A 27,226-nucleotide genomic window follows, 5' to 3' on the forward strand; every position below is an offset into this window, starting at 1 on the left:
AAAGAGTCAAAACCAAAATATTTAATCTAACCAACACTTGATTCTAGATAAAAAGCATAGAACAGGGATGAAAGAGATTACATATGATATGATCAAGCATCACCTCCCAATTTTCCTTCGATTATCTTTAACCAAGATGCTAATCTAGATACTCCCTCTCCATCGCATTTCTCCTGATTTGCTTCCTTTGGGGGAAAAAGTTAAAACCAAAGTGTCAAGAGGTGCTATTTTCAAAAGATCTTGGAATAGGCAAAAAAGCTAGAAGTAATGATTTCTTTTGCCCAAAATCATCCAACAAGGCACTAATTTAACTTGAGAACACTGTCCTAATAAAGCAACTATCCTCCAAATTCCAAAGGACTCTATTCCTAAGCAACCCATGAAACCCTATTGCTCTCATTTTCACAGGTTTAAGAATATGCACCTCACTCTTCAAATATTATGGCCACTATCTTTAGATAATTGTTTTTATAAGATCATCATTCTTCAGAATCACTAGAAGAGCATGTACTAAAAAAGTAACAATGTTTCAGTGGGAAAATACTTTCCATCTTAATAACCAGCTAAACCTTAATAAAAGAGTAACTTTTTTTAGCAAAGAAACAATAAAAAGCAAAAAATAGAATTAATAGGTATAATTTTGTAAATATGCATACTTCCTGAGTTCTTGGTATTTCAACAAGACATATACTGTTTCCTAGTGCCTGCAGAAAAACAACTCTACTTTTGAAAACTGATACATGTGTACTAATGGTAAGAACTCAACTCATCTCAAATTGAAAAAAACTTCACTTAATGAATTGTTTTTTCACCTCACAATGGACTTCAAACATTTCAAATATATGAAAATGCTAATAGTTCCACAAAATAAGTAAAATGCTCAGACAAAATGATCTATTGAACACAATATTAAAATGCTATTTATAAAGAAAACAGAAGGAAGTTTTCAGAAATGAGATCTATGCTAAAAGACTACCATGTTATCAAATACAAATCTAAACTATTTATAAGGCATGGTAAAAGATTATTATATTCTACAAGCAGGATTTGATACTTTCATCCAATATATAGCCGACTCTGACAACTGTCAGAACAAAAATATTAAAAAGGTTCCTTTAAATAAGTACTTTACACAGTCTAGATAATCTGGTTGTGATAATAATTCAAAAGCCTATTCTGTAGAAGTAAAATTGATTAACTCATATATATGTCTGTCTTTTACTGCTGCTGATCATATTTATGATAAACACTTTTGTTAACAGTTCCTTTCCTGATTTAGACAAAGTGAGCTCCAATTCTTTTGTGTTACTGCCCAGAATACAGTATAGAAAATCTAAGCAAAACCGTGATTAATCTGGACAGTGAATTCTTCATTTTAAAAAGTACCTTTATGACAAAGTTGAGAACAAATAGTATTTTAAGATAGTCTCCCTATAATTTAGAATTAGGAAAACCCTTTCTCAAATGCTTTATGTAAACTATAGAGTAGACTGACTCTTGCTAATAAGACAATTACAACATACAGTTAGCTGTCACAGTACTGACAGTAATACTTCTCTACATCACAAAAGTCAATGATGATGCATAAAGAACATTTTTTAAATCAAAAGTTTTAACTGGAAATTATAAGTAACTAAGATAAATGTAGATTTGCAGCCTGCCAGATTTCCCTTATTTGGATGATGTCTATGTACTCATTAATTATTCTACATTCTATGGAAGGCATATACAATTCATAATGCTCTATAACTATAAATCAAAGTATACTGGGAAAACTAAAGAGGTTTCCATTTTATAAATTAACTCAAATGATAAAAAACTTATGAATAAGTAAAACACTATCAACCATGTTTCCACATGTCTAACTGAGATGTGTGAAATCTCAAAACTATAAAATTACATCGCCATTGAGAAGACTACTAATAAAACTGGATTTTACTTTTTTTTTGAAGATTTTTTAAGAGTTGAGAATATCATTGTGTGAAACCCAAAATTTCAGTTAAAAGCATTAATTTTAGCTATAATAAAAATGCTACAGACATTTATGAATAGAGACTAAAAACTTAGGGAATAATAAACAAAGCAGAATTCATGGTTACCATATTTACACATACTCTTTGTTGTGTTTCAGTGCCACATGATCTGATTCAAAGTAATAAACATCAGGATCATCATCTTCCTCTTCTGTAATGTGCGGATTGGCACTCTCTTTGGCAGATGGCAAATGTCCAATATTGAGTCTTGCCTCTGAGGATGGCTTACTTAGTCCTTCACTCCCATAATTTTCAGAGTCACAACATACGCCTTTTTCACTGTGAGAAACTTCACCAGGATTTGTGAGAGACTCACTTATATTATCACTAACAGTTGCATTTGTTTCACTGGGATTGAGATTATTCTCCTCAAATTGTCCATTTTCTCTGCAAGGAGAATTGTTTTTAGTGGGACTACCTCTGGTAGGGGCTGCCCTCCGTGGTGAAGTTCTCAGAGTATACCGATGTTCTTGAGGTTCTGATAAAGACATCATTTGAGTCGAAACACAGTCTAGAACAGAAGATGGTTCTGGTTCTCCGGAGACTGGCATACTCTCAAGACTTGTGTCCAGGGCATTATTGGTGCTCTCATTACACTGCTCCTTTGAGGCACTGCTATCTCCCACCACATCTACTTCCTCCTCAGAATCCCTTAAAGATGAATGAATTTCAGAAAAGGGGCCTGTAGCTGGCTCAGTAGTCAGCTGATTAACATGTTCCACCGGCAGGCAGGCAGTTACTACTTTGTGGTCCTCCAACTTGACCTGCACTTCTGAATCTGTGCAAGGCACGTTATGGTTTATATAACCGTCTTCCTTCCTACTATCAAGGAACATTGAAGCGTGGGTATCCGAATCCCCATTTTCAGCTACTGATTTCTCCTGCAACACATAGGAACCAGTGCTATTTTGTTTAGTGTTCCCATCAGGCTGACAGTCATCACAGTTTATAACAGCTGAATCACTGTCATCAACACCATTGACAGCCAAATAGCCTGTGATTTCTTCAACTACTGTAGAATCAAGTGGCCCTTCCTCACTTACATTCACCTTTTTAATTTCCCTTTTCTCACAATCATCCAGTATAAGACATCGACAAGCTCGTTTAGTCCCTTGAAAATCTGCATCATTGTCCACTACTGTACGCCTCTGTTCTACTGACTCCTTGTCTGATTTTATAGGTGAATCTTCTTCTGAACTGTTTGGTGCTTCAGATCTAAGGCAACGCTTAATTCTTTTTAAAACTGGTGAAACAGGTTCTGTTTGCCTTCTCTCACAATTTTCTACAGCCTGCCTTTCTATGTTATCTTTTTCTGAAGAAGGAAGTCCTCTTTTCCTAGGGCTTACCCATGACTCTCGAGCATTCTGCTGTTTTATATCAGTAGTTCTTCCATTATTATTTCCTTTCTGAATTTGCACAGGCTCTGGTCTCTTCTTTGGTGATCTTGATCGTACTTGAGTATGAGAAGAGATTTCTTCAGGATGAGCAATGCTACGATTCCTTAAAGTTCTACCACAAAAAGATTCATCCAAGCCGTTTAACCCCACTGTTGATCTTGTAACACGAGTAGATCGGGAAGCAGCCATACTATGGCAAGTCCCTACAATACGGTCATCATGATCCACTCATTGGGAAACCTTCAAAAACGTAAACAAAATAATGAGAAAAAGGTAATAGTTAATATCCTAAAACAAAAGTATAAAACTATAACTTTTTAATCCAGGTATAGCCAATATTAATAAATAATGTGATATAATTTATTTTATTAACATTTCCAAAAGTGTTAATAATAGCTAACAATTATAAGGCACTTATGTTTTAGGGATCTCTATGCTTTAAATACGTTAACTCACTTAAGTCTAACAGCAATTAGAATAAGTACTTATTGGGACTTCCCTGGTGATTCAGGGGCTAAGACTCTGCACTCCCAAAGCAGGGGGCCCAGGTTCGATCCCTGGTCAGGGAACTAGATCCCACATGCAACTAAGACCTGGTGGAGCCAAAGAAAGAAAGAAAGAGAAAGTACTTATTATCACTCCTACTTCATGTATGAAGAGACTGAAGCATATACAGTTTAAGTAATATGTCCAAAACCACGCAGCTAGTAAGCTCTTCACCCTTCTCACTGTGTATCTGTTTCTCAGATATTCCGGGGCAAAAGGCCCAGAAAGATCCCTCTCAAAGACAGAACTTCACCTTGGTTATTAAAATAATAACCTCAAATTTATACAACAGCTATCACATAAACTAACCCAATCACTTCTCATGTTTTCTCAAAACATTTCTGGGAGGTAAAAAGACAGGCTCTGCTCTTTCTAATTCACTCTTACAAAAATGAGTTTCAGGTCAAATCTTTTGATAACAAACTACATGGTATCTAAAAAATTTGGATTGCAGTAGAATTTTCTGTAACTAAGCAGATGGATAGAAATCATAACCCTAGGTTGTACTGAATACTTGCTAAGAGCAATACAGAGCAAAGTCAAGACACCCTAGTCTCTAGAAGTAGAACTACAAATTAGCAAGTGAAAGGAAGTATTCTAAAGAGGATAGAAGAAAAAGGGAAAGAAGCACACCCGCCAAACATGCACTACATTTAAGAAATCAAGAAGACACATATAACCCCATTTTTTCCTTCTCTGAACTCCTGAGTATATGTGTATGACACAGTATTAACGCATGTTGAGGATATGAGCAGGTTCGTGTGGATGTTCTGCTGTTTCTATTGATATAATACAAATGAGCAGAAAATAGAATACTGCCCTGTTTTATCCATCTTGATAAACTGAGTGATTTAGTGATTATTTTCCAAGGTTCTCCCAACAAGCAGAATAAAGAAGCTATTAAGAATCCAAGTCTCCATTTTTCTGCACCTGTTTAGCCTTCAAAACATACTTTGTCACTTCACTGCCTAACTTCAAATGGAGTGCAGGATGGACAGACAAAGCAGCCAGTAATGGGTGTAGGACATAGCTGCCCAGGACCCTCTTCCCTCCTCCCTTTTGCCAGCCTTCCCACAGGCTCACTCTCCTTTAACTCTCCAAATGCCATTCTACTCCCTCTCCCCACAAATCAAATACAGTCTCTCCTTTGCCTCAACTCAGTAGTATAACAGAAAGGTTATTAGGAACTACAGAAGATATGGCAACATGCTACCACATACAAAAAAAAAGAAACTGTCTTCTTGTTCCTGCCTGCTGATAAAGTGAAAAAGTATCCTGTAAAATACGTAAGTTGGTTGAATTTAGTTTTGTTTCAGAGTATGGTATACTTCTAAATTTTTAATTAACATTTTTTTTTAATCTTGTAAGATTAGATTACAAAATTACAAGATGACTCAAAAAATTGGACCTAAAATTAAAGCATGAAAATTTGTTCCAGAGAATTCCATAGCAATCATGTGAACAATAAACATGGAACATCAATCAGAACTTTACGTTTTTTAAAGCAAATTTTTACTGTTTTGGGACTCATTTAGTCAGACCTCATGTATAATTCTCTTTAGTTAAAATCTTGTTATTAAGATTACAGTCTCTCTTTATTCACAGGTAATAAACACTGAATGATCCATAAATATCTACTTTTAATTACAAATAATTTAAGTTAAACTTCAAATGATGTTTCAAAAGAGCACAAACTAAAAAATATTAAAAGCAATGCATTTGCTCCATGTACCCATGTCTGGAGCTTTCAAATTTGAAGATTATAGATTTTTAAATATTAAATACCTGTGTAAATATAACAAAGAAAACATAATACTTTAATTTCATAACTTTATAAAATCTAATGCAAGTATTTTAATACAAATTTGATTATATTCATGATTTATGGTTCAAAAATAATATTGGCAATAGTAATATTTTATAAACACACATACAAAAAAACTGTTCATCTTTATTTTTTAAAATATGGATGCCAATCAAGGGCATATAAAACTTCAAATGATTCTGCAACAGACATTCCTAGCCCTTTTCTTTCCACGCCAATCCAAATTGAAAGCAAAATTTCTGCCTTATCATTATCAATGAAACAATTCCATTCTTAATAGTAAAGAAAACTACTAACAAATATATATATATCATTATAAAAGACCAACTATGATGATAATGAGGGCCTATTTTATTTCTTCACCATTTCAGTAATCAAAATACTTACAAACATGAAATATTAAAACTGTTTTCATTTCTTTTGTTCCCACAAAATCTTTTTATTCCATCCACAACTAAAATGAAGTCCAAATTTTAGAGTTCTCAAACCTATGCTATTGGGCCACATTTAAAGCAAAACTGCTTTGTGACATGAACCCTTGGGCTACTTCAAACTCTTCCAACTCAGAGTGTGGACCTAAACTCCTGAAACTAACACAACACTGTAAATGAACTATAATCTAATAAAATGCTTTTTAAAATATAGAGTATTTTATACAGAAATTTGGTGATTCATATTTACTGTCTTTAAAGTAAAGTATAAAAGTCTTAAAAAACAAAAAACAGAGTGGCCTGAGAACTAGCACCATGGGCATCTACTGGAAGCTTGCCAGAAATACAGAATATCAGGCCCTGCCCTAGACCTTTTGATTATAACCAAATTCCCAGGTGATTAAATGTGTTAGGTTAAGATGCATTGCCTTAGACCACTGCATCAGACAGTAGTCTATGAAAATATACCAAGTTTCAAACTAAATTAGGCCATTTATCCTTTAGTTCTTTATTTGATCCTAATAAAAACTTATAAATAAAACCATGATCACTTTGGCTAAGGAAGCACTGAATAGAGGATTATAAAAATCTCTTGCCTGAAATTAACATATTGCATATACTTAAGATATTAAGTTGATTAAAATTCTGAAGATTAGAGTTAAATGAAATTTTAACATTCTTCCCTCTAATGATTTTTTTCTTCTGTGTTAACCTTTTTCTTCATTATCTTTTCTATTTTTGAATAAGAATTTATAAAGACACATATTTTCTATAGTTAGCTGATAAACTTGAATGCAAAATTCAACTACAAACAATACTCTGATTATCTCAACCAAGTCTCAATATTGTTTTGCTATGCATTGCAAAGTATTATAGACTAAACCAGTTGTCTTCCTCATTTTAGCTGCGTAACACAAGAGTTACTAAAAAAATTCAGTGAAGAGGTTTGGAGTGCAAAATACTTCTGCCAAAAATTAAACTGCTAAAGGAAAAGAAACTCATTTACAAAGTATCTGAGAAAATACCCCTGTTAGTTAACCAAATAGTTGACATGGTGAAAACATTAGCCAGTACCCAAATAGAACTGGAAATTTAATCAGTCTAGTTTTAGAATTGAGGGAAACTGTTAGTTAAAAGATTCATAAAGACAAAATCCAATCTAGCAACTAGAATGAAGTTTTTCCTATATTACCCACAAACTGATGAATATGGCATTTTCTACAATAGAGGGAAGAGAATATAATCGATCACTAGAATTCCTCTCTTCCCCACCCTCATAAGTTTTCACCCTATTTCAGGACATACCTGAGAAGGACAGTCAATTAAATTTTAGCCGTCCATTCACATTAAGTCCCAAATCCTATCTACAATTACACATATCTCACCGGTTTGTTTACTGTTGAACTACCCTCTCCCAAATTTGAATCTAATTATAGAACCTAATTATAGGATTCTCAAATCTAATTATGGGATTCTGAAATAGTATCAGCTTTGTTTCAGATAATAAATTTCCAGCCCCTGTGACCACATCTGTTTAAGTGCTTCAATAAGAACTGAAAGGAAACTAAAATGCTCCACCTAATGAAACACTACTCCAGCTATCACCTTTACTTAAGAGAAATCTCAAAAGCACTACCTATAAGCTTTTGTTCCACTATAATTACTGAAGTAGAACAGTTTATTTTGGGAATTGAGGGACTGGCAATCCTTCATTAACATCAATATTCTAGCTGATAGTTATCTAGTTTTATTAACTGAACAATTTTTAGGAAACTGGTCATGATATCACATAGACAAACCAAAGTGAAAGGCTAAAAGAGTAAGGGGAATAGGAAGCATCACTAAAGATTCTTTTTCTATTTGTCTAGAACAGGAATAGGAACTGTTTAATAATGGTGTAGGAACTATCCTTGTCATACAATTCTCTTAAGACAAATTTCTTCAGTTGAACAATTACACCATTATCTACAATGTCAAAAGTATCTATAAGGTTGAAAGAAGGAGAGTGAGACCTGGGGATGCACCTATGCAATTCAACTTAAGGTTCTTAATATTAGTCTCTTTGAAGCCTGGGAACTCTATTACATACTATCTTGACCTCTTGTTTAAAGAGATCTCTTCTTTCTTCCCCTTTCAGAGAAACAGAGAGAGAAAGAGATAAGCAGACAAATACAGATAGACAGAGGTGAATGTATATACACTTAAAAAGAAAAGCAGGGAGATAGAGAAGTCAAGGAATCACATACTGCCCAATATCTCAAGTACTGAAACGTATAATGCTTTAGAGATTCTAATGTACTTTGTTATTTCATGTATCCCTTGTTGGGAAAATATTTCATTCCTACCCAATTCCCTATAGCTCCACATTCCTATGAACAGCTACCCAGACTGCACAATTTTCTACACGCCAAAGAAGTATATAAAAATAACAAGTCTCCTCTCCTTAAATACAAGCAAACAAACAAACTATAGTCGTCTTCACTACTGCAAAACTAAACAACTTACCTGTACAACCAAAGATCTATCATTGTGGAAATATTATCTCTTTTCCTTATATCCTGAAGGAGTTGAAGCTATGATCTAGAATAGAGCTTAAGCATCAGGGTTTCAGACTCTCAGCTTCAGCCATGGAGAATACTAGAACTTCCTAAATTCCTTTCTTTAAAATAAAATAATAAAAAAAAAAGAATTAAAGAAGCAAATTAACTTATGCTAACAGATTTTAGTAACACTTTGGTAATTCTCATTAACTTTGTAGCCTCAGAGATAACAAGAAACTGGAAAAGGATTTTTAGAAACTAACAAAAACAAGCCAAAAAGAGTTTGAAATATACTAAATCTTTACAACTCAATATTATTTTGAGTCAAAATGTGACTCAGTTCTTTTCTAGAGTCTAAGGCAATATTGTTCTGAGATGACCCAAAGACTGCCCTTTATAAAATTTCTCATACAGAATTTATAATCTCTTACTCTTATTCTAGAGGCCTTCCCAAAGTTTGGCCTTCAAGTATTTAAAACTGAGGACTGAACAACAAAAATAATTTAGGTTATGTACAACAAAGAATCAACCAAATCTTCTATATATACATGATAATTGTGATGAAGTGTTACAGGACTTTACAAAGGGAAATTTTTTATAAAGGGAAATTTCTATTATTTTTGGCATATGGATTTTCAACAAAAACAATAAGGATTTTCTGGCTCTGGTACCCAGTAGACCAGGTATTTTAATTAGCCTAATTACAATACATTTCTTGGATAGTCTGATTAATTATAATTTTACTTTATAGTAATGTATTATAATATCCTTTTCAGAGAAGCTGGCTAAATGGGTTATTATGAGTGCCCATTTGAAAATAAGGAGGAAACTGGCAATGTTTATGATGGAAACTGTCACTTTATTATAAACATAAAACTAGATATTCTAAAAGTGACAGTATTTTTGGTAAAGGATTGCAATTTGAAAACATAAAAAATATGTTAAGTTTTAAAAATAAAAAACTGATGCAACTATCAAGCATTGTAAACTATCAATAGATAGTAAAAATAAAAGCACAGTTTTGTTCAGTAAGACTGGAATAAGGCTAATATTTAGTATCTCTAGATACAACCTCTCCCAGATATGCCTTGCAAATTCTTGAAAAGCACAAGATAGGAAAATTGTCTAAATAAAATTATTTAATGCTACATTAACGAATGTTCTAAATTAACATGAGGAGGGTACACAGTGAAAAATGGGCCTGTAAAAAGGTAACCCCTTGACTTGAAACTTCACTCTTCTTATAACACATTCCAACTGCCAACTCCTTTGTACTCAACCCTCAAATCCTTTCTCAAACATGGTAACGCATTGCATTGTATGGTGTGTGGTGATGGTAGCAATCAACAGAACCAAAGAAGATCCACAATTTAGGATGTGTCTCTGAGTATTCCCTAGCACGTCCATTTCAGTACTCTTTCAAGTTCCAACCAGTCAGGTTACTATCCTATTTGGATAGGGATTGCTGTAGAAACATCATCCATTATATTTGCCAGGCAAGGAGATCTGCAACTGTTATTTTCACAGAATAGATACTTACAGCTGAGTCCTACCAGTATTAAGATAAACAGGGTCATGCAGATGGTTAGGCAGATTAGGCTTCTGAAAAACCTAATACACTGAAAAAGAAATTACTTCAGTCACTTACTTGTACTAACTAAAGCGCACTTGGCCTTAAGATTATATTTTTTTCTTACCTTTCTTTTAAGTGTTTCACCTAGTGTTTGATTTCCAAGCGTCTGCATTTATCTGTCATCACTGTTAATGTCCATTTTACATTGAGACTTCAGGTATTAATTATTTTTATGGTTGAACTAGCACAACTTGATATCTGTGAAGGAAAATCACAATATAGTCACTATGGGTGTGTTATTATTTGCAGATTTGTGGATAAAACTGACAGTATTTCTTCTAAATACACAGCACACTGCATTTTTTAATAAATTTCACAAATAATTCCTTTTATTTCACTATAAAATGTTACTTTGTTAACAGACTAAAAGGATTTCTTAATTCTCTTATAAATGCTTCTCACAGTGCCCACATAAAATATCTCAAAATTTCATTTTACATTAAAATTTATATCAGTTTTAGAACTTAGATTCCTTTTTTGACTACCAATATAAATATGCCTCACTTGCCACAAGCCTGTAATTTCTCAGATATTAATAGAAAAGTACTTTTTTGTATTTTATGATAATATTGGGGAATAAATCTAGAAAACTTAAAGTAAAAGTGCAAGTGAAGTCGCTCAGTCATGTCCAACTCTTTGCGACCCCATGGACTGTAGGCTCCTCCGTCCGTGGGATTCTCCAGGCAAGAGTACTGGAGTGGGTTGCCGTTTCCTTCTCCAAGAAAACTTAAGAATGCAGTAAAAAAGATCATGACTTTCCCCTAAATATGACTTTAAAACATTTGTTTTCTTTTAAGCTAACATTTTTGTATTGGTTAGATTATCCCTCTGTGACTAATTTGTTCCTGTTATTTTGACTATAAATAGGAAATAAATGTGACAGAATAAGTGAAGAAATAAATCAAGATGTAGCTGTGCAAATGTTCCTTACATGTAAGCTTCTTATAAGCTTCTTAAAAATATATCCTTGGTTATAGGTTGCAAGTGAGAAACATATCAAAGTGTTTACAATGATAATGAAAAGCACTATATAAAATTTTAAGTCATTTCTACCCATTTACTGGTGAAAAAATAAGCTTAAAAATATCATATATGTCACAGAATTTATCAGTGGCATTCTAAAATGATTCAACATAGTATACCATTCCAAATTCCTGTATAATAAAAAGTAAAAATCTACACAGAAAATGCAGATGGCCTGTTTTGTTACTGGAGATATTCACTAAAATACCATAGAAAATTGTAAAATAAAATACACAATGTCAATTATATCTCAACTTTTTTAATTGGAGAAACAGAATAATAGAGGAGATAGTGATTAAGAAATACTAATATCACTATCCTCAAACATTTCATTTCTATTCCATTTGTTTTCTTTTTTGTTTTGTTTTTTTAACTGCACAGCATGGCTTAAGGGATCCTAGTTCCCCAACCAGGGATCAACCAGAGGTCCCCTGCAGTGAAAGCGCAGAGTCCTAACCACCGACCACTAAGGAATTCCCTCATTTGTTTTCAAATGTTAAAAAACACATTAGGTAATGTCACAAAAAAATTTAATACACATCTACATATTCCAAAATTTAAAAGTTGATATAAATGCTCTTGTAACAATGAGTTAAACTAGTCAAAACTCTTCTTACATTCCTTACACTACAAAGCAGTCTTCATTTTCATTCACTAAGCATTTCAAATTTAAGATTCTACAAAAAACTATATGCTTTTGGAGCAGGTAAACTATTAAGAATTGCGACAAGCTACCATAATTTTAAATTTTATATTATTTAAATATAGTAACTTGCTCCAGAAGTTTAAAAAGGTTAGCTATTCCATCCTTTTAAATCACACAAAATAGAAAACAAACCATTTAAACCCCATTCCTAAGGCCTTATTTATGCCTTTCCACAGAGCTTTGCTTGTGTTCACGTACTAACAAAATTCATTGACTATTCAAGAATTCCAAAACCAAATCCAAAAACCAATCCTGACTGAAAAGAATTACTTTTCCTACTATTTGCAGTCTAACACTAGTACTACTGTGTTAAACAGATTACAGGATCTCAGATTCACAGCACATGTGAAATCACTTCAAAAGACTACAAAAAAAAACTCACTAGAAAATGTACCAGTTCTATTGACATAGCAAAGTTATATGCTACACATTTACTATAAAAGTAAAACTGTAACATCTAGGCTAAATGCAACCTAAATTATAAAACAATAATTTTTTTTAAACTTTTCTAAGACCTTCGGGAAAAAACTCAGAACAAAGGTTACAACACAGACTCATATTTGGCATCTAATTCCTCAGTTATAATTGAAAATATTAAACACACACACTACACTTTAAATTATTTTAAAAGAAAACAGAGAGAGACAGTCAAAGCTGGTTGTAAAAAGCATGAAGATAATGGTCAAGGACATAAATACTTTTCCTAAACAATTAAGTGTATCGTTACTTGCTACAGAGAGTTGAACCGAATTTTCACTTGGTACAAAGTATGATCAGGAAGATGACAACGTCCTGGCTCCCTAAGTTGTTTAGAACCAGAGGTTCAATGTGTTGGATGCCTCCTACAGGTTTTAAGAGATAAGCATATTTCACAGGCAACATAAAGGAAGTAGAAAGAGCATCAGATTTGGTGGAAGGAAACACAAATATGATTCTCTACCCACCATCAATCGTAACTGTTTGATCATGAGAGAACCACACTGCCCTTTTGCATTTCATCTATAAAACAGGAGACATAATACCTGCCCACTGCATTTCAGGGTTATTGTGAAGTTCAGTAAGTTTATGCCTCCAAAGTACTGTAAAATGCTGGTTTTTGAACTTTTTTATACTGCTTTCCAAACTTTAGATTCAGCAGTTCTGGACATGGCAAGCATAAATATTTTTAATTAACTACTTTAGGTCATTCCAGTGCAGGGGTTATCCCAAAGATGAGGCTCACACTTTGAAAAAAATTCCATCACTTTCTTCTGAAGAAACTTTAATGCTTGTAAAGCATTACCCTAGGGGTTTAATGCAAATTTCTAAACCTCATCCTTAGAACTTCAGATTCAATGAAGTTGGGACAGGGTATAGAATCCTCATTTTTATCACACTCACTGCCGGTGATTGAGCTCAGGACCCACACGTCTACAAACCCTAAAGCATATTATTCCCCTCATACATTTCCCAAATCTAATTTCAATAAATTTCAAATTTCCCCACCTCTACTGTCATCAAGTTATGACCAACCTAGGCAGCATATTAAAAAGCAGAGACATTCTTACTTTGTCAACAAAGGTCCATCTAGTCAAGGCTATGGTTCTTCTAGTAGTCATGTATGGATGTAACAGTTGGACTATAAAGAAAGATGAGTGCCGAAGAATTGATGCTTTTGAACTGTGGTGTTGGAGAAGACTCTTGAGAGTCCCTTGGACTGCAAGGAGATCCAACCAGTCCATCCTAAAGGAGATCAGTCCTGGATGTTCACTGGTAGGACTGACATTGAAGCTGAAACTCCAGTACTTTGGCCACCTCACGTGAAGAAGTGACTCATTTGAAAAGACCCTGATGCTGGGAAAGACTAAGGGCAGGAGGAGAAGGAGACAACAGAGTATGAGATGGTTGGATGGCATCACCGACTCAATGGACATGGGTTTAGGTAAACTCCGGGAGTTGGTGATGGACAGGGAGGCCTGGCGTGCTGTGGTTCATGGGGTCACAAAGAGTAGGACACGACTGAGCGACTGAACTGAACTGAATGTCATGAAGGGCATGACCAATATTAGGCCTTCATCATTTCTTACTTCAACTAATCCACCTGACTTGTAATTGGTTCCTTTAAGTCTTGCTCCTTACAAATTCATGGTCTATAGAGAAGTCTAAGGTGCACATTTCTGTCACTCTCTTGTCTAAAACCCTTTCAAGGGACTTACACTTCTGGGCAAGACGGAGTAACAGAGATGAGAGGTACGTTCCTATTCAAAACAACTGAAAATCTGGGCAAACGGAACAAAAATGTTTTTCAGACACTTGAAACCAGACAACACAGAACAGTGATCAACGAAAGAGAAGAAACAAATAAAGCAAAGCCTTTAATAGTCCCAGCTTCCTGACTGGAGTTTCCAGACTGCAGAGTGAGGAGGGTGATCTCAGGCAAACCAGTCTCCCAGTGTTAGGACGAAGCATGGAGTCTGGGGAGACACAGGTAGCTAAGGTTTCCAGAACACTTGTACCAGAGAGGAAGGAGCATCAAAGAGAGCAAGTAAGACCTCAGAAGATCTACAGAGATCTCCTCAAGTCTTGAGCTGACCACTCATCAGTATATGCAGTATATCCAAGGCCTGGAAAATCACTCCAACCCACAGCCAGGGATATACTAGGAAATGTGCAACAACTAAGGACAGTTAGTGGTTTATAGTTCATGGTCCACAGGGTTACCAGTGACTCTGGTGTGAATATTCCCTACCCATGGCCAATTTCAAGCTATCAAGCAATATCACTGAGTGCAAAGATGAGAAGAGATACATAGCAGCACATACACATTACACAGTATTTCTACAATAATGATACGATAGATATAAATTACCACCAAATCACAAAAATAGTAATAAGCAATAATATAAATGGGGTCCTCCCTGACGGTCGGTCCAGGAAGCCTGCCAGACTTCCCTATGGTCCAGTGGCTAAGACTCCAGGCTCCAAATTCAGGGGCCCCAAGTTCAATCTCTGGTCTGAGAACTAGATTCTACATGCTGCAACTAAGACCTGGTACAGTCAAATAAAGAATTAAATAAATATTTAACAACAACAACAAAAAAGAATCTGCCTGTCAATGCAGGCAATGTAGGTTCAACCCCGGCTCCAGGGCGACCCCACATGCCGCTGGGCAACTAAGCCCGTGCCCCATGCTCTAGAGCCTGCCAGCTGCAATTAATGAAGCCAGAGGGCCTAGAGCCCACAACAAGAGAAGCCACCGCTATGAAGAGTAGCACCCACTCACCAGAACTAGAGAACACCTGAGCACAGCAAGAAAGACCCAGCACAACCAAAGCTTAGTAAGTTTTTTTTAAAAAAAGGAGAACAGAGAAAAATGACAATAAGATTGAAAGCAGACTAGTCCTTGGAAATGACACAAGACAGTGAAGTTTATCTTTGTATTGAAAGAAACTGTCTACTAGTGAAATAAAGATGACTTCTAACTATAAATGTTGAAAGATGTCATTACCAACAGAAATAGACTATAACAAATGTTAAAAGGAAATTCTTCAGACAGAAGAAAAACCATACTGGTTGGAACTCTGGATCTAACCAAACAAATGAAAAGCACCAGGAATGGAAAATCAGGGTAAATATAAAAGACTTATTCCCTTAGTTGTGATATCTCTTTAAAAGAAAATTGACTATTTAAAACAAAAACAACACTAATATACTGTGAAGTTTATAATATACACAGAAGTGAAAAATAATAACAACACAACCACCAGGAAGAGGGAAATACAATGATGTAAGGTTCTTACACTACATGTGAAGTGGTATAATTTCAAACACCCTGTAATAGGTTAAATCCTAAAAGGAATCACTGTTTAAAACTGACATTTAATAAGCCAACAAACGAAATAAAATAAAACATAAAAAGAAAAAAAATAGTGAGTTCCAAAGAAGGCACGATAGAGAGAAAAGAGGAAAAAAATACATATATATGAAAATATTTTAACAGCAAGGTAGTATATTTAAACAACATATATACGTACATATGTATGTATACATATAGAATAAATGGCCTAAAAACAGTTTCAGTTCAGTTCAGTTGCAAAAAGTTTCTTGGAAAGAATAACAATAAATCTTTAAAGATTCAAGTAATAAAAATTGTGACCATGATAGAATTAAGTCAGAAATCAACACTAAAAGAATTGTCTCAAAATTCCCAAATGTCTTAAAATAATAGCATGCTTCTACCCCACGCCCAAGGAGAGGGGCGGTGACCAAGAACACCATGCTGTGACGGCGCAGGAGCGGCCGAGAGGAGCTATCGCATGTTCAAGGTCAAGGGAAGCAGCTGAGGCGCTACCCCACGTCAGAGATCAGGGGTGGCGGCTGAGACAAGCTACCCCATGTCCGAGGTCAGGGGCAGCAGCGGAGAGGAGCTACCCCAAGCCCGAGGTCGGGGGCAGCGGCCGAGAGGAGCAACCCCACGTCCAAGGAGTGGCCGCTACGCAGGCACAGGAAGGCTGAGAGGAGCTACTCCATGTTCTAGGTCAAGAGGAGTGACCTCGTCCAAGGTAAGGAGCAGCAGCTGTGCTTTGCTGGAGCAGCAGTCGAAAGATACCCCATGTCCAAGGCAAAAGAAACCCAAGTAAAGATGGTAGGTGTTGCAAGAGGGCATCAGAGGGCAGACACACTGAAACCATACTCACAGAAAACTACCCAATATGATCACACTTAGGACAGCATGTCTAACTCAATGAAACTAAGCCATGCCCTGTGGGGCCACCCAAGACAGGCGGGTAATGGTGGAGAGGTCTGACACAATGTGGTCCACTGGAGAAGGGAATGGCAAACCACTTCAGTATTCTTGCCTTGAGAACCCCACGAACAGTATGAAAAGGCAAAATGATAGGACACTGAAAGAGGAAATCCCCAGGTCAGTAGATGCCCAATATGCTACTGGAGATCAGTGGAGAAATAACTCCAGAAAGAATGAAGGGATGGAGCCAAATCAAGAACAATACCCAGTTGTGGATGTGACTCCTGATAGAAGCAAGGTTCAATGCTGTAAAGAGCAATATTGCATAGGAACCTGAAATGTTAGGTCCATGAATCAAGGCAAATTGGAAGTGGGCAAACAGGAGATGGCGAGAGTAAACATTGACATTCTAGGAATCAGCAAACTAAAATGGACTGGAATGGGTGAATTTAACTCAGATGACCATTATATCTACTACTGTGGGCAGGAATCCCTTAGAAGAAATGGAATAGCCATCATGGTCAACAAAAGAGTCTGAAATGCAGTACTTGGATGCAATCTCTGTTCGTTTCCAAGGCATACCATTCAATATTATGGTGATCCAAGCCTATGCCCCAAACAGTAACACTGAAGAAGCTGAAGCTGAATGGTTCTATGAAGACCTATAAAACCTTTTAGAACTAACACTCAAAACAGTTGTCCTTTTCATTATAGGGGACTGGAATGCAAAAGTAGGAAGTCAAGAAACACCTGGAGTAACAGGCAAATTTGGCCTTGGAGTATGGAATGAAGCAGGGCAAAGGCTCATAGAGTTTTGCCAAGAGAACGCACTGGTCATAGCAAACACCCTCTTCCAACAACACAAGAGAAGACTCTACACATGGACATCACCAGATGGTCAACACCAAAATCAGATTGATTATATTCTTTGCAGCCAAAGATGGAGAAGCTCTATACAGTCAGCAAAAACAAGACCGGGAGCTAACTGTGGCTCAGATCATGAACTCCTTATTGCCAAATTCAGACTGAAATTGAAGAAAGTAGGGAAAACCACTAGGCCATTCAGGTATGACCTAAATCAAATCCCTTATGATTATACAGTAGAAGTGAGAAATGGATTTAAGGACCTAGATCTGATAGACAGAGTGCCTGATGAACTATGGATGGAGGTTTCTGACACTGTACAGGAGACAGGGATCAAGACCATCCCCATGGAAAAGAAATGCAAAAAAGCAAAATGGCTGTCTGGGGAAGGCCTTACAAATAGCTGTGAAAAGAAGAGAAGCAAAAAACAAAGGAGAAATGGAAAGATATAAGCATCTGAATGCAGTGTTCCAACGAATAGCAAGGAGAGATAAGAAAGGCTTCTTCAGTGATCAATGCAAAGAAATAGAGGCAAACAACAGAATGGGAAAGACTAGAGATCTCTTCAAGAAAATGAGAGATACCAAGGGAACATTTCATGCAAAGATGGGCTCGATAAAGGACAAAAATGGTATGGACCTAACAGAAGCAGAAGATATTAAGAAGAGGTGGCAAAAATACACAGAAGAACTGTACAAAAAAGATCTTCATGACTCAGGTAATCACGATGGTGTGATCACTCATCTAGAGCCAGACATTCCGAAATGTGAAGTCAAGTGGGCCTTAGAAAGCATCACTATGAACAAAGCTAGTAGAGGTGATGGAATTCCAATTGAGCTAGATGATGCTGTGAAAGTGCTGCACTCAATATGCCAGTAAATTTGGAAAACTCAGCAGTGACCACAGGACTGGAAAAGGTCAATCTTCATTCCAAACCCAAAGAAAGGCAATGCCAAAGAATGCTCAAACTACTGCACAACTGCACTCATCTCACACGCTAGTAAAGTAATGCGCAAAATTCTCCAAGCCAGGCTTCAGCAATACGTGAACCGTGAACTTCCAGATGTTCAAGCTGGTTTTAGAAAAGGCAGAGGAACCAGAGATCAAATTGCCAACATCCGCTGGATCATCAAAAAAGCAAGAGAGTTCCAGAAAAACATCTATTTCTGCTTTATAAACTATGCCAAAGCCTTTGACTGTGTAGATCACAATAAACTGTGGAAAATTCTGAAAGAGATGGGAATACCAGACCACCTGACCTGCCTCTTGAGAAACCTATATGCAGATCAGGAGGCAACAGTTAGAACTGGACATGGAACAACAGACTGGTTCCAAATAGGAAAAGGAGTACGTCAAGGCTGTATATTGTCACCCTGCTTATTTAACTTATATGCAGAGTACATCATGAGAAACACTGGGCTGGAAGAAGCACCAGCTGGAATCAAGTTTGCCGGGAGAAATATCAACCACCTCAGATATGCAGATGACACCATCCTGATGGCAGAAAATGAAGAGGAACTAAATAACCTCTTGATGAAAGTGAAAGAGGAGAGTGAAAAAGTTGGCCTAAAGCTCAACACTCAGAAAACAAAGATCATGACATCTGGTCCCATCACTTCATGGGAAATAGATGGGGAAACAGTGGGAACAGTGTCAAGACTTTATTTTTGGGGGCCCCAAAATCACTGCAAATTGTGACTGCAGCCATGAAATTAAAAGACGCTTAATCCTTGAAAGAAAGTTATGACCAACCTAGATAGTATATTCAAAAGCAGAGATATTACTTTGTTAACAAAGGTCCATCTATTCAAGGCTATGGTTTTTCCAGTAGTCATGTATGGATGTGAGAGTTGGACTGTGAAGAAAGCTGAGTGCCGAAGAATTGATGGTTTTGAACTGTGGTGCTGGAGCAGACTCTTGTGAGTCCCTTGGACTCCAAGGAGATCCAACCAGTCCATCCTAGAGGAGACCAGTCCTGGATGTTCATTGGAAGGACTGATGCTGAGGCTGAAACTCCAATACTTTGGCCAGTTCATGCGAAGAGTTGACTCATTGGAAAAGACTCTGATGCTGGGAGGGATTAGGGGCAGGAGGAGAAGGGGATAACAGAGGATGAGATGGCTGGATGCATCATGGACTTGATGCACATGAGGTTGGGTAAACTCCGGGAGTTGGTGATGGACAGGGAGGCCTGGCGTGCTGCGATTCATGGGGTCGCAAAGAGTCGGACGCGACTGAGCAACTGAACTGAACTGAAAATCCCTATGAGTTAAAGTAGAAAGAGAAATGAAGGAGAAATTAGAAAACAGTGTAACTAAATGCAAATGAAAACAACATAATTAGTATCTATGAGATGCAACAAAAGTTAACACTTAAAGGAAAATTTATAGCAGAAAACATACTGGAAAAGTAGTAACTCAACTCAGTGACAAGTGCCCACCTTAAGAAACCAGAAATAATAATATAGCCCATATTAAAAAGAAAGGAAAAACTAAAGAACAGAAATCAATGAAACTGAAAACAGAAAAATAAAAATCAATTAAAAAAGTCTCTTGTCACACTAATTAGGAAAAAACTATATAAATTTCTAATATTAAAAAACAATGAAGTGACATAAATGTAGATTCTGTATTTAACAGATTTTTATTCCAACAAGGGTACCAAGACAAATCAATGTGGAAAAAAATTATAATCCTTCCCCCATAATGGTGCTAAAACAACTAAATATCTATATGCAATGGAAAGCTGGACACCTCCTTTGCATTCTCTTCAAAAATTACCTAAAAATGAATCAAAGACCAATGTATAGGAGTTAAAAGTATAATATTTTTAGAAGAAAAGTACGTATAAATCCTTGTTACCTTGGATTAGACAATGGTTTCTTACCTATGCCCCTAAAAGCACAAACAACCAAGAACAAATACTACATAATTCCACTTATATGCAGTACCTAAAGTAAGTTAAATTCATACAGATACAAAACAGATTGCTGGTTACCAAGAACTAAGAGAAGAAGGTAATGGTAAGTTATTGTTTAATGGATACAGAGTTACAGCTATACAAAATTAAAGACACTTACAGATGAGGTGGATGATAGTGATGACTGCCCAACAATGTTATATACTTAATGCCACTAAAAACTGTGCACTTTAAAAATGATCAATTTTACAAGAATGCCTACTGTCACCATTTCTATTTAACACAGTATTGTAAGTCTCAGTCACAACAATCAAAAAGAAAAAATAAATAAAAGATAACAAATTGAAAACAAAAAAGTAAAATTGGCACTATTTGCAGATGACATGATAATGTATGTAAGAACCCTAAAACTTCCTCCCCAAAACTATTAGAACTAATACATAAATTCAACAAGTTTGCAGAATACAAGATTAGTAAGTAAAAATCTGTTGCACTTCTATACATTAACAATGAAATATCAGAGCAAGAAAGTAAATACAGCCCTACTTAAAACTTCATTGAAAAATAAAATACCTAGGAATAAAATGAACCAAAGCAGTAAAAGACCTTTACTCTGAAAACTACAAAACAATGATGAAGGAAAATGAAGATTATTCAAAGAAATGGGAAGATGTTCAGTGCTCTTGGATTGGAAAAAAGTCAACATTAATTATTAAAATGGCCATACTACTCAAAATAACCAACAGATTTAATGCATCCCTATCAAAACACCAAGGATATTTTTCACAGAACTAGTAGAAATAATCCTAAAATTTATATAGAATCAAAAAAGGCCCCAAACTGCCAAAGCAATCTCAGAAAAAAGAACAATGCTAGAGGTATAACTCTTCCAGACTTCAAACTATACTCCAAAGCTACAGTAAACAGCATAGTACCGGGGCAAAAACAATAGAACAATTGTTCTGGCACAGACACACAAAACAATGGAACAAAGAGCCCGGAAATAAACACATGCACACACAGTCAGTTAGTCTATGACAAAGGAAACAGGATATATAATGGCAAAAAGATAACCTCTTCAACAAGTGGTGCTGAGGAAACTGGACAGCCACAATGAGATAAGAACATTCTCTCACTTCTCACACAAAAATAAACTCAAAATGGTTTAAAGACCTAAATGTAAGACACGAAACCATACAACTTCTAGAAGAGAACATAGGTGGAACACTCTTTGACATAAATCATAGTGGTATTTTCTGGGCTCAATCTCCTAGGGCAAAAGAAATAAAAGCAAAAATAAACAAATGGGACTTAATTAAATTCAAAAGCTTTTGCACAGCAAAGGAAAATTCAGTATAATGAAAGACAGCCTATGAATGGCAGAAAATATTTGCAAGTGATATGACTGACAAGTGGTTAATATCCAAACTGCTCAAAAATTCAAAATCAAAAATAATCCAGTCAAAACAGAGGGCAGAAGATTTGAATAGACATCTTTCCAAAGACATACAAACAGCTAACAAGCACATGAAAAAATCCTCAACATCACTATCAGAGAAATGCAAATCAAAAGCACAATGAGGTTATCACCTTACACTGATCAGAATGTCTATCATCAAAGAGAATACAGGGCTTCCCTGGTGACTCAGTGGTAAAGAATTTGCTTGCTCTATGGCAAAAACCACTACAATATTGTAAAGCAATTAGCCTCCAATTAAAATATAAATTAATTTTAAAAAAAAGAATTTGCTTGCCAATGCAGGAGACATGGGTTCAATTTCTTATCCAGGAAGATCCCACAGGCTGCAGAGCAACAAAGTCCATGCACCACAACTATTAAGCCTGTGCTCTAGAGTCCAGAAGTCACAACCACTGATCCCACATGCTACAATTACTGAAGCCCGAACACCCTAGAATCCACGCTCCACAGCAAGAGAAGCCACCGCAAGAGAAGCCTGCGCACTTCAACTAGAGAAAAGCCATCACGGCAATGAAGACCCAGCACAGCCAAAAATAAATAAACAAATTTAAAAATAATAATAATACAAATAACAAATGTTGTGAGAGTGTGGAGAAAGGGGGACCTTTGTACACTGTTGATGGGAAATTGGTGTAAACTGGAGCACCTACTATGGAAAATAGTATAGCGGCTCCTTTAAAAACTAAAAAATAGAACTACCAGGGAATCTCCTGTTGGACCAGTTAAGACTCCACACTTTAATGTATGGAAAAAAAAACAAAAACACTTTTTGAATTAAAGATACGGGCAACCCAATGCTCACAGCAGCACTATTTATAACAGCCAAGACATGGAAGCAATACAAGTGCCCATCAACAAATGACTGGCCTAAGAAAACACACAAACACACATCACTCATTCCTCATCCATTCTCAGCACATGGATAGACTAGGAGAACATTATGCCTAGTGAAATAAGTCAGAAAGACATATACTATATCACTTATATGTATCACTTAAATCTAAAAAACAATATAAATGAATGTTTATGTAAAATAGACTCACAGATATACAAAACAAACCTGCAGTTACCAAAGGAGAGATCAAAAGGGGGACGGACAAATTAAGGGTATGTGATTAATAGATAACAAACTACTTTTATATAAAATATATAAGCAATAAGAATGTACTATATAGCACCAAAAATATCTTCTTTATCTTATAATAACCTATAATAAAATATAATCTGCAAAAATACTGAATCACGATGCTGTATACCTGAAACTAATACGATTATGTAAATCGACTATACTTCAGTTTTTAAATGGTCAATTTTAAGATATAAGTACTCTTGCCTAGAAAATCCCATGGACAGAGGAGCCTGGCGTCTATGGGGTCGCAAAGAGTCGGACACGACTGAGCGACTTCACTCACTTTACAGTTTAAAAATTGAAAACAAGCAACCACAAAATACACATAAATTGTAGCACAAAAATTTAAGCTTTTTGTGCCGTTTGTGTTTCTAAGAACTCTTATCAAGATAACAAGACAAGCCACAGAATGAGAGAAAATATTTACAAATTACTCATCTACAAAGAACCTATATAACTTAGTAAAAACATAAGCGATCTAAAAAGTGACTAATGGATTTGAATACGTATTTCTGCAAAAAAAGATGTAAAAATAGCCAATAAGCATATGAAAAGATGCTCAACATTGTTGGTCATCAGGGAAATATAAATCAAAACCACAATGAGATATTGCTCAATACCCACTATGACTAGTATGACAAAAAATGAAAAACCAATATTGACAGGATATGGAGAAATTAGTACCCTCATACATTGCTGGTGTAAATACAAACCGTTGCACCTTTTGAAAAGTCTAGCAGTTCCTCAATAAGTTAAACATAAAATTACCATGAGGCAGGAATTTAACTCCTAGATACATACCCAGGAAAAACAAAACATTTTCACACAAAAACTGAATTTTCACAGCAATGTTATTCACAATAGGCAGAAAGTGAAAACAACTCAAATGTTCATAAACTGCTGAATGGATGTATAAAATGCGGTATACAATGGAATATTTATACAGCCATAAAAATGAATGCAGTATTGGCACAAACTACAACATGGATGAAACTTAAAAACCTGATACATGAAAACAGACAATCACCAAAGGTCATGTATTATATAATTCTATTTATATGAAATGTTCAGAACAGGTAAATTCATAGGCAAAATCTACAAAAAGGAGATTAGTGGCTGCAGAGACTGGAGGAAAGGAAGAGACAGAAGAAAGCAACTGCTAATGGGTGTGGGGTTTCTTTTTAGAGAGATAAAAGTATTCTGCAGATGATGGTTACACAATTTTGTGAATATTCTACAAATTATTGAATTATACACTTTAAAGGGATAAATATTATTTCTAAATTTTATAGGAACTTCCCTGGTGGTCCAGTGGCTAAGACTGTGCCTCCCAATGCAAGGGACCCAGGTTCAATCCCTGGTCAGGAAACTAGACCCCACACGCTATCAAGAGTTTTGCATGTATGTACACAACTAAGACCTAGCACAGCCAAACAAATAATAAAAGTGATCAGCAAATAGCATTTAATAAATAAATAAAACTATTCCCTTTGCCTCAAGTGACTGTGCCTTTCTTTCCATAGGCTGCTGCTGCTGTGAAGTCGCGTCAGTCGTGTCCGACTCTGTGCGACCACATGGACAGCAGCCTACAAGGCTCCGCCGTCCCTGGGATTCTGCAGGCAAGAACACTGGAGTGGGCTGCCATTTCCACAGGCTACTAGGTCCCAAAAAACTGCTCTTCAATAAAGTGAGAAAAAAGTCTAAAGTTAGATTTACTCAGTTTAAAGAATTCCTTTATTCTGAATCTATGTCACTCCTCTTTTTTGGTATGAAAGGGGATACCTGTAAAGATTCTAATATTTTTTTAAATAAAATTAAAAGCTGGCAATCTCACACTGATTCCAAAATACTGAAAATTATACTAAACCGCTCTGTAACAATATTTTTAATTTTTTGTTAATTAAACACAATAATTTGGAACCACTGAGGTTGTAATGATACCAGTATCATGACATCATATACAAAAATAAGTATTAAGAAGACAAAATTATCAGGCTGTCATTCCTTTTTTTTTTTTTTTGGCTTGGAGGTGGGACACACAGGACCCCAACCAGGAATAGATCCAAGCCCCTTTGCTGTGAAAGCAGGGTGTCCTAACCACTGGATCACCAGGGAATTTCCAGGCTGCCATTTCTAAATATTATTCATTTCTATTTCATATTAGTGGATCAACAGTATTGAACAAAGAAAGAACATTTTTAAACACTAATCCAAGGAGATAAATGGAGTTTTTTAAAAAACTATTTAGAAGCAGTTTTTCTATAAGCTACAGATTCATCAACCACTAGAGACAATTTCCCAGTTTTTCCCATGAGTTTCAGAGTCCTATGTGGATTTATGTGTGATAATTCAGTTAACTCTGTACTTCTCAAAATATATTATTCAGTCCTCTGCTGAAAATTTCAAACTTAGTAAAATAATGAACCTTCAATTTTATTCAGGTAGTGTTTATTTCATGGAGTATTCTTTTTAAAAGTGTAACTAGTTTATTAAATCAATGATTTTATTCAATTTTAATTGAGGAGTTCTGGCGTGCTGCAGTCCTCGGGGTCACAAAGAGTCAGACAAAAATGCGAAACTGAACTGAACTGAGGCTGAAAAATCTATTCAAAGAAAAGTATGAAGAATTATACAGATTATATCAAGATACAACAAAACAATAAAGTTATAAGGATTAATATTTGAGCAATGGTGTTATTATATCCTACAAACATATAAGTTATCTTTCACAAACACCAATATTTAACTCCACATGGAACCTATATTCAAAGTTATTGATAAAAATTCACATTTGCCCAATGACTTACAAACTCAACTTCACATTTGAATTATCAGTAGAAAATCTTGATTCCCAAACACATAAACCTTCTCATAAAAACTCTTTCAAAAATGCGTTTTTAAGCAAATACAGCACCAAGTGAGAGAGTCAAAGCTTAAAGCTTTCGTTAAGTCTTAAAGCTCCCATTTTACAGTGATGGAATGAATGTGAAAAGCCATTGTGTAGGAGGTATGTTGCCTAAGGATACTTTAAAGGCCTCTATTAGTATTCTAAGTTCAATAAATGGACTGCATCAGGAAAAAATTAAAAGAAGAAAACTTCAATAGAGTTCTCCAAATTTCTCTTGACTATAGTATCTATTTCTATTTTCCCAGACTCAACATCAAAAGACTTCATCCAGAAATATTTAGGACTAGGTACATTTTTCAGTTTGGGGTCTTTTGACCTTTTTCCCTTGGCTGTAAAGTCATTACAATTTTGTACGTCAACTTGAAGTAAGTTCCTTAGAGAGGATAAAATCAGAGTATTTTTCCCTTTCCAAAGGCAAAATCTAAAATCACTTTCTAACAGCTAAAAGGCAGACTCAAGGAGTCTAGTGGCTTGTAAACAAACCATTAACTATTCTTAATTACATGTCAACTAACCATGTTTATTTCTGTAGTAAAAGTTCTAGTCTATTGAGCAAATTAAAGAAATCTAGGAAGACTGAAATAAAACATGTTGGAAAACACTGGAAAACCCAGAACTCAGTGTGGAAAAACCTGTAATCTTGAATCAAAGGTGATTCACCTATACATTGTAAATGCACCTACAGCATATATTGAAAGGCACCTGAATATCCTGGGTATTGGGGTGGGAGATAGTTGTAGGTTCAAATCCTACTTAACTAGTTATGTGACCTAGAGCAATTAACCTGACACTCATTCCTCACCTGTGAAATGGGAATAAAGCACTCCTACTACACAAAATTATCCTGAGGATTAAATGAAATAATTTATATACAGTACTCCCAGCACACAGTGCTTAATCAATAGATACACATAATAATGACTGTTAACATCTATTATGTCTAATACTAGATACTATATATTCATTATCTGATTTAAAAGTCTCAAAAACCTAAGTGGGGAGGTCCTATTATATAACTATTATATAACTCCCATTTTACAGATGAGAAAACTAAGGCTTGAAAAGT

General features: G+C 35.6%; 1 protein-coding gene across 40 annotated transcripts in view; it reads right to left on the reverse strand.

Moving 5' to 3' along the window:
• ZZZ3 (zinc finger ZZ-type containing 3) overlaps window positions 1–27,226 on the reverse strand; it is a 117,394-nt gene that overhangs the window by 58,272 nt on the left and 31,896 nt on the right. For 13 of the 40 annotated variants that reach the window (XM_069594991.1, XM_069595023.1, XM_069595000.1 and 10 more), the window contains 4 exons: window positions 10,470–10,603; window positions 10,313–10,391; window positions 8,738–8,891; window positions 2,115–3,670 (listed from right to left, as the gene is read on the reverse strand). In XM_069594991.1, coding sequence (XP_069451092.1) covers window positions 2,115–3,619 — 1,505 coding nt within the window. In that variant the 5' untranslated portion in view covers window positions 3,620–3,670; window positions 8,738–8,891; window positions 10,313–10,391; window positions 10,470–10,603. The remainder of the gene's footprint in view (window positions 1–2,114; window positions 3,671–8,737; window positions 8,892–10,312; window positions 10,392–10,469; window positions 10,604–27,226) is intronic. The other 27 variants (XM_069595030.1, XM_069594994.1, XM_069595022.1 and 24 more) reach the window with 5 other exon arrangements.

The sequence above is a fragment of the Ovis canadensis genome, chromosome 1 (genome assembly GCF_042477335.2).
Source record: "Ovis canadensis isolate MfBH-ARS-UI-01 breed Bighorn chromosome 1, ARS-UI_OviCan_v2, whole genome shotgun sequence".
Taxonomy (NCBI): Eukaryota; Metazoa; Chordata; class Mammalia; order Artiodactyla; family Bovidae; genus Ovis; species Ovis canadensis.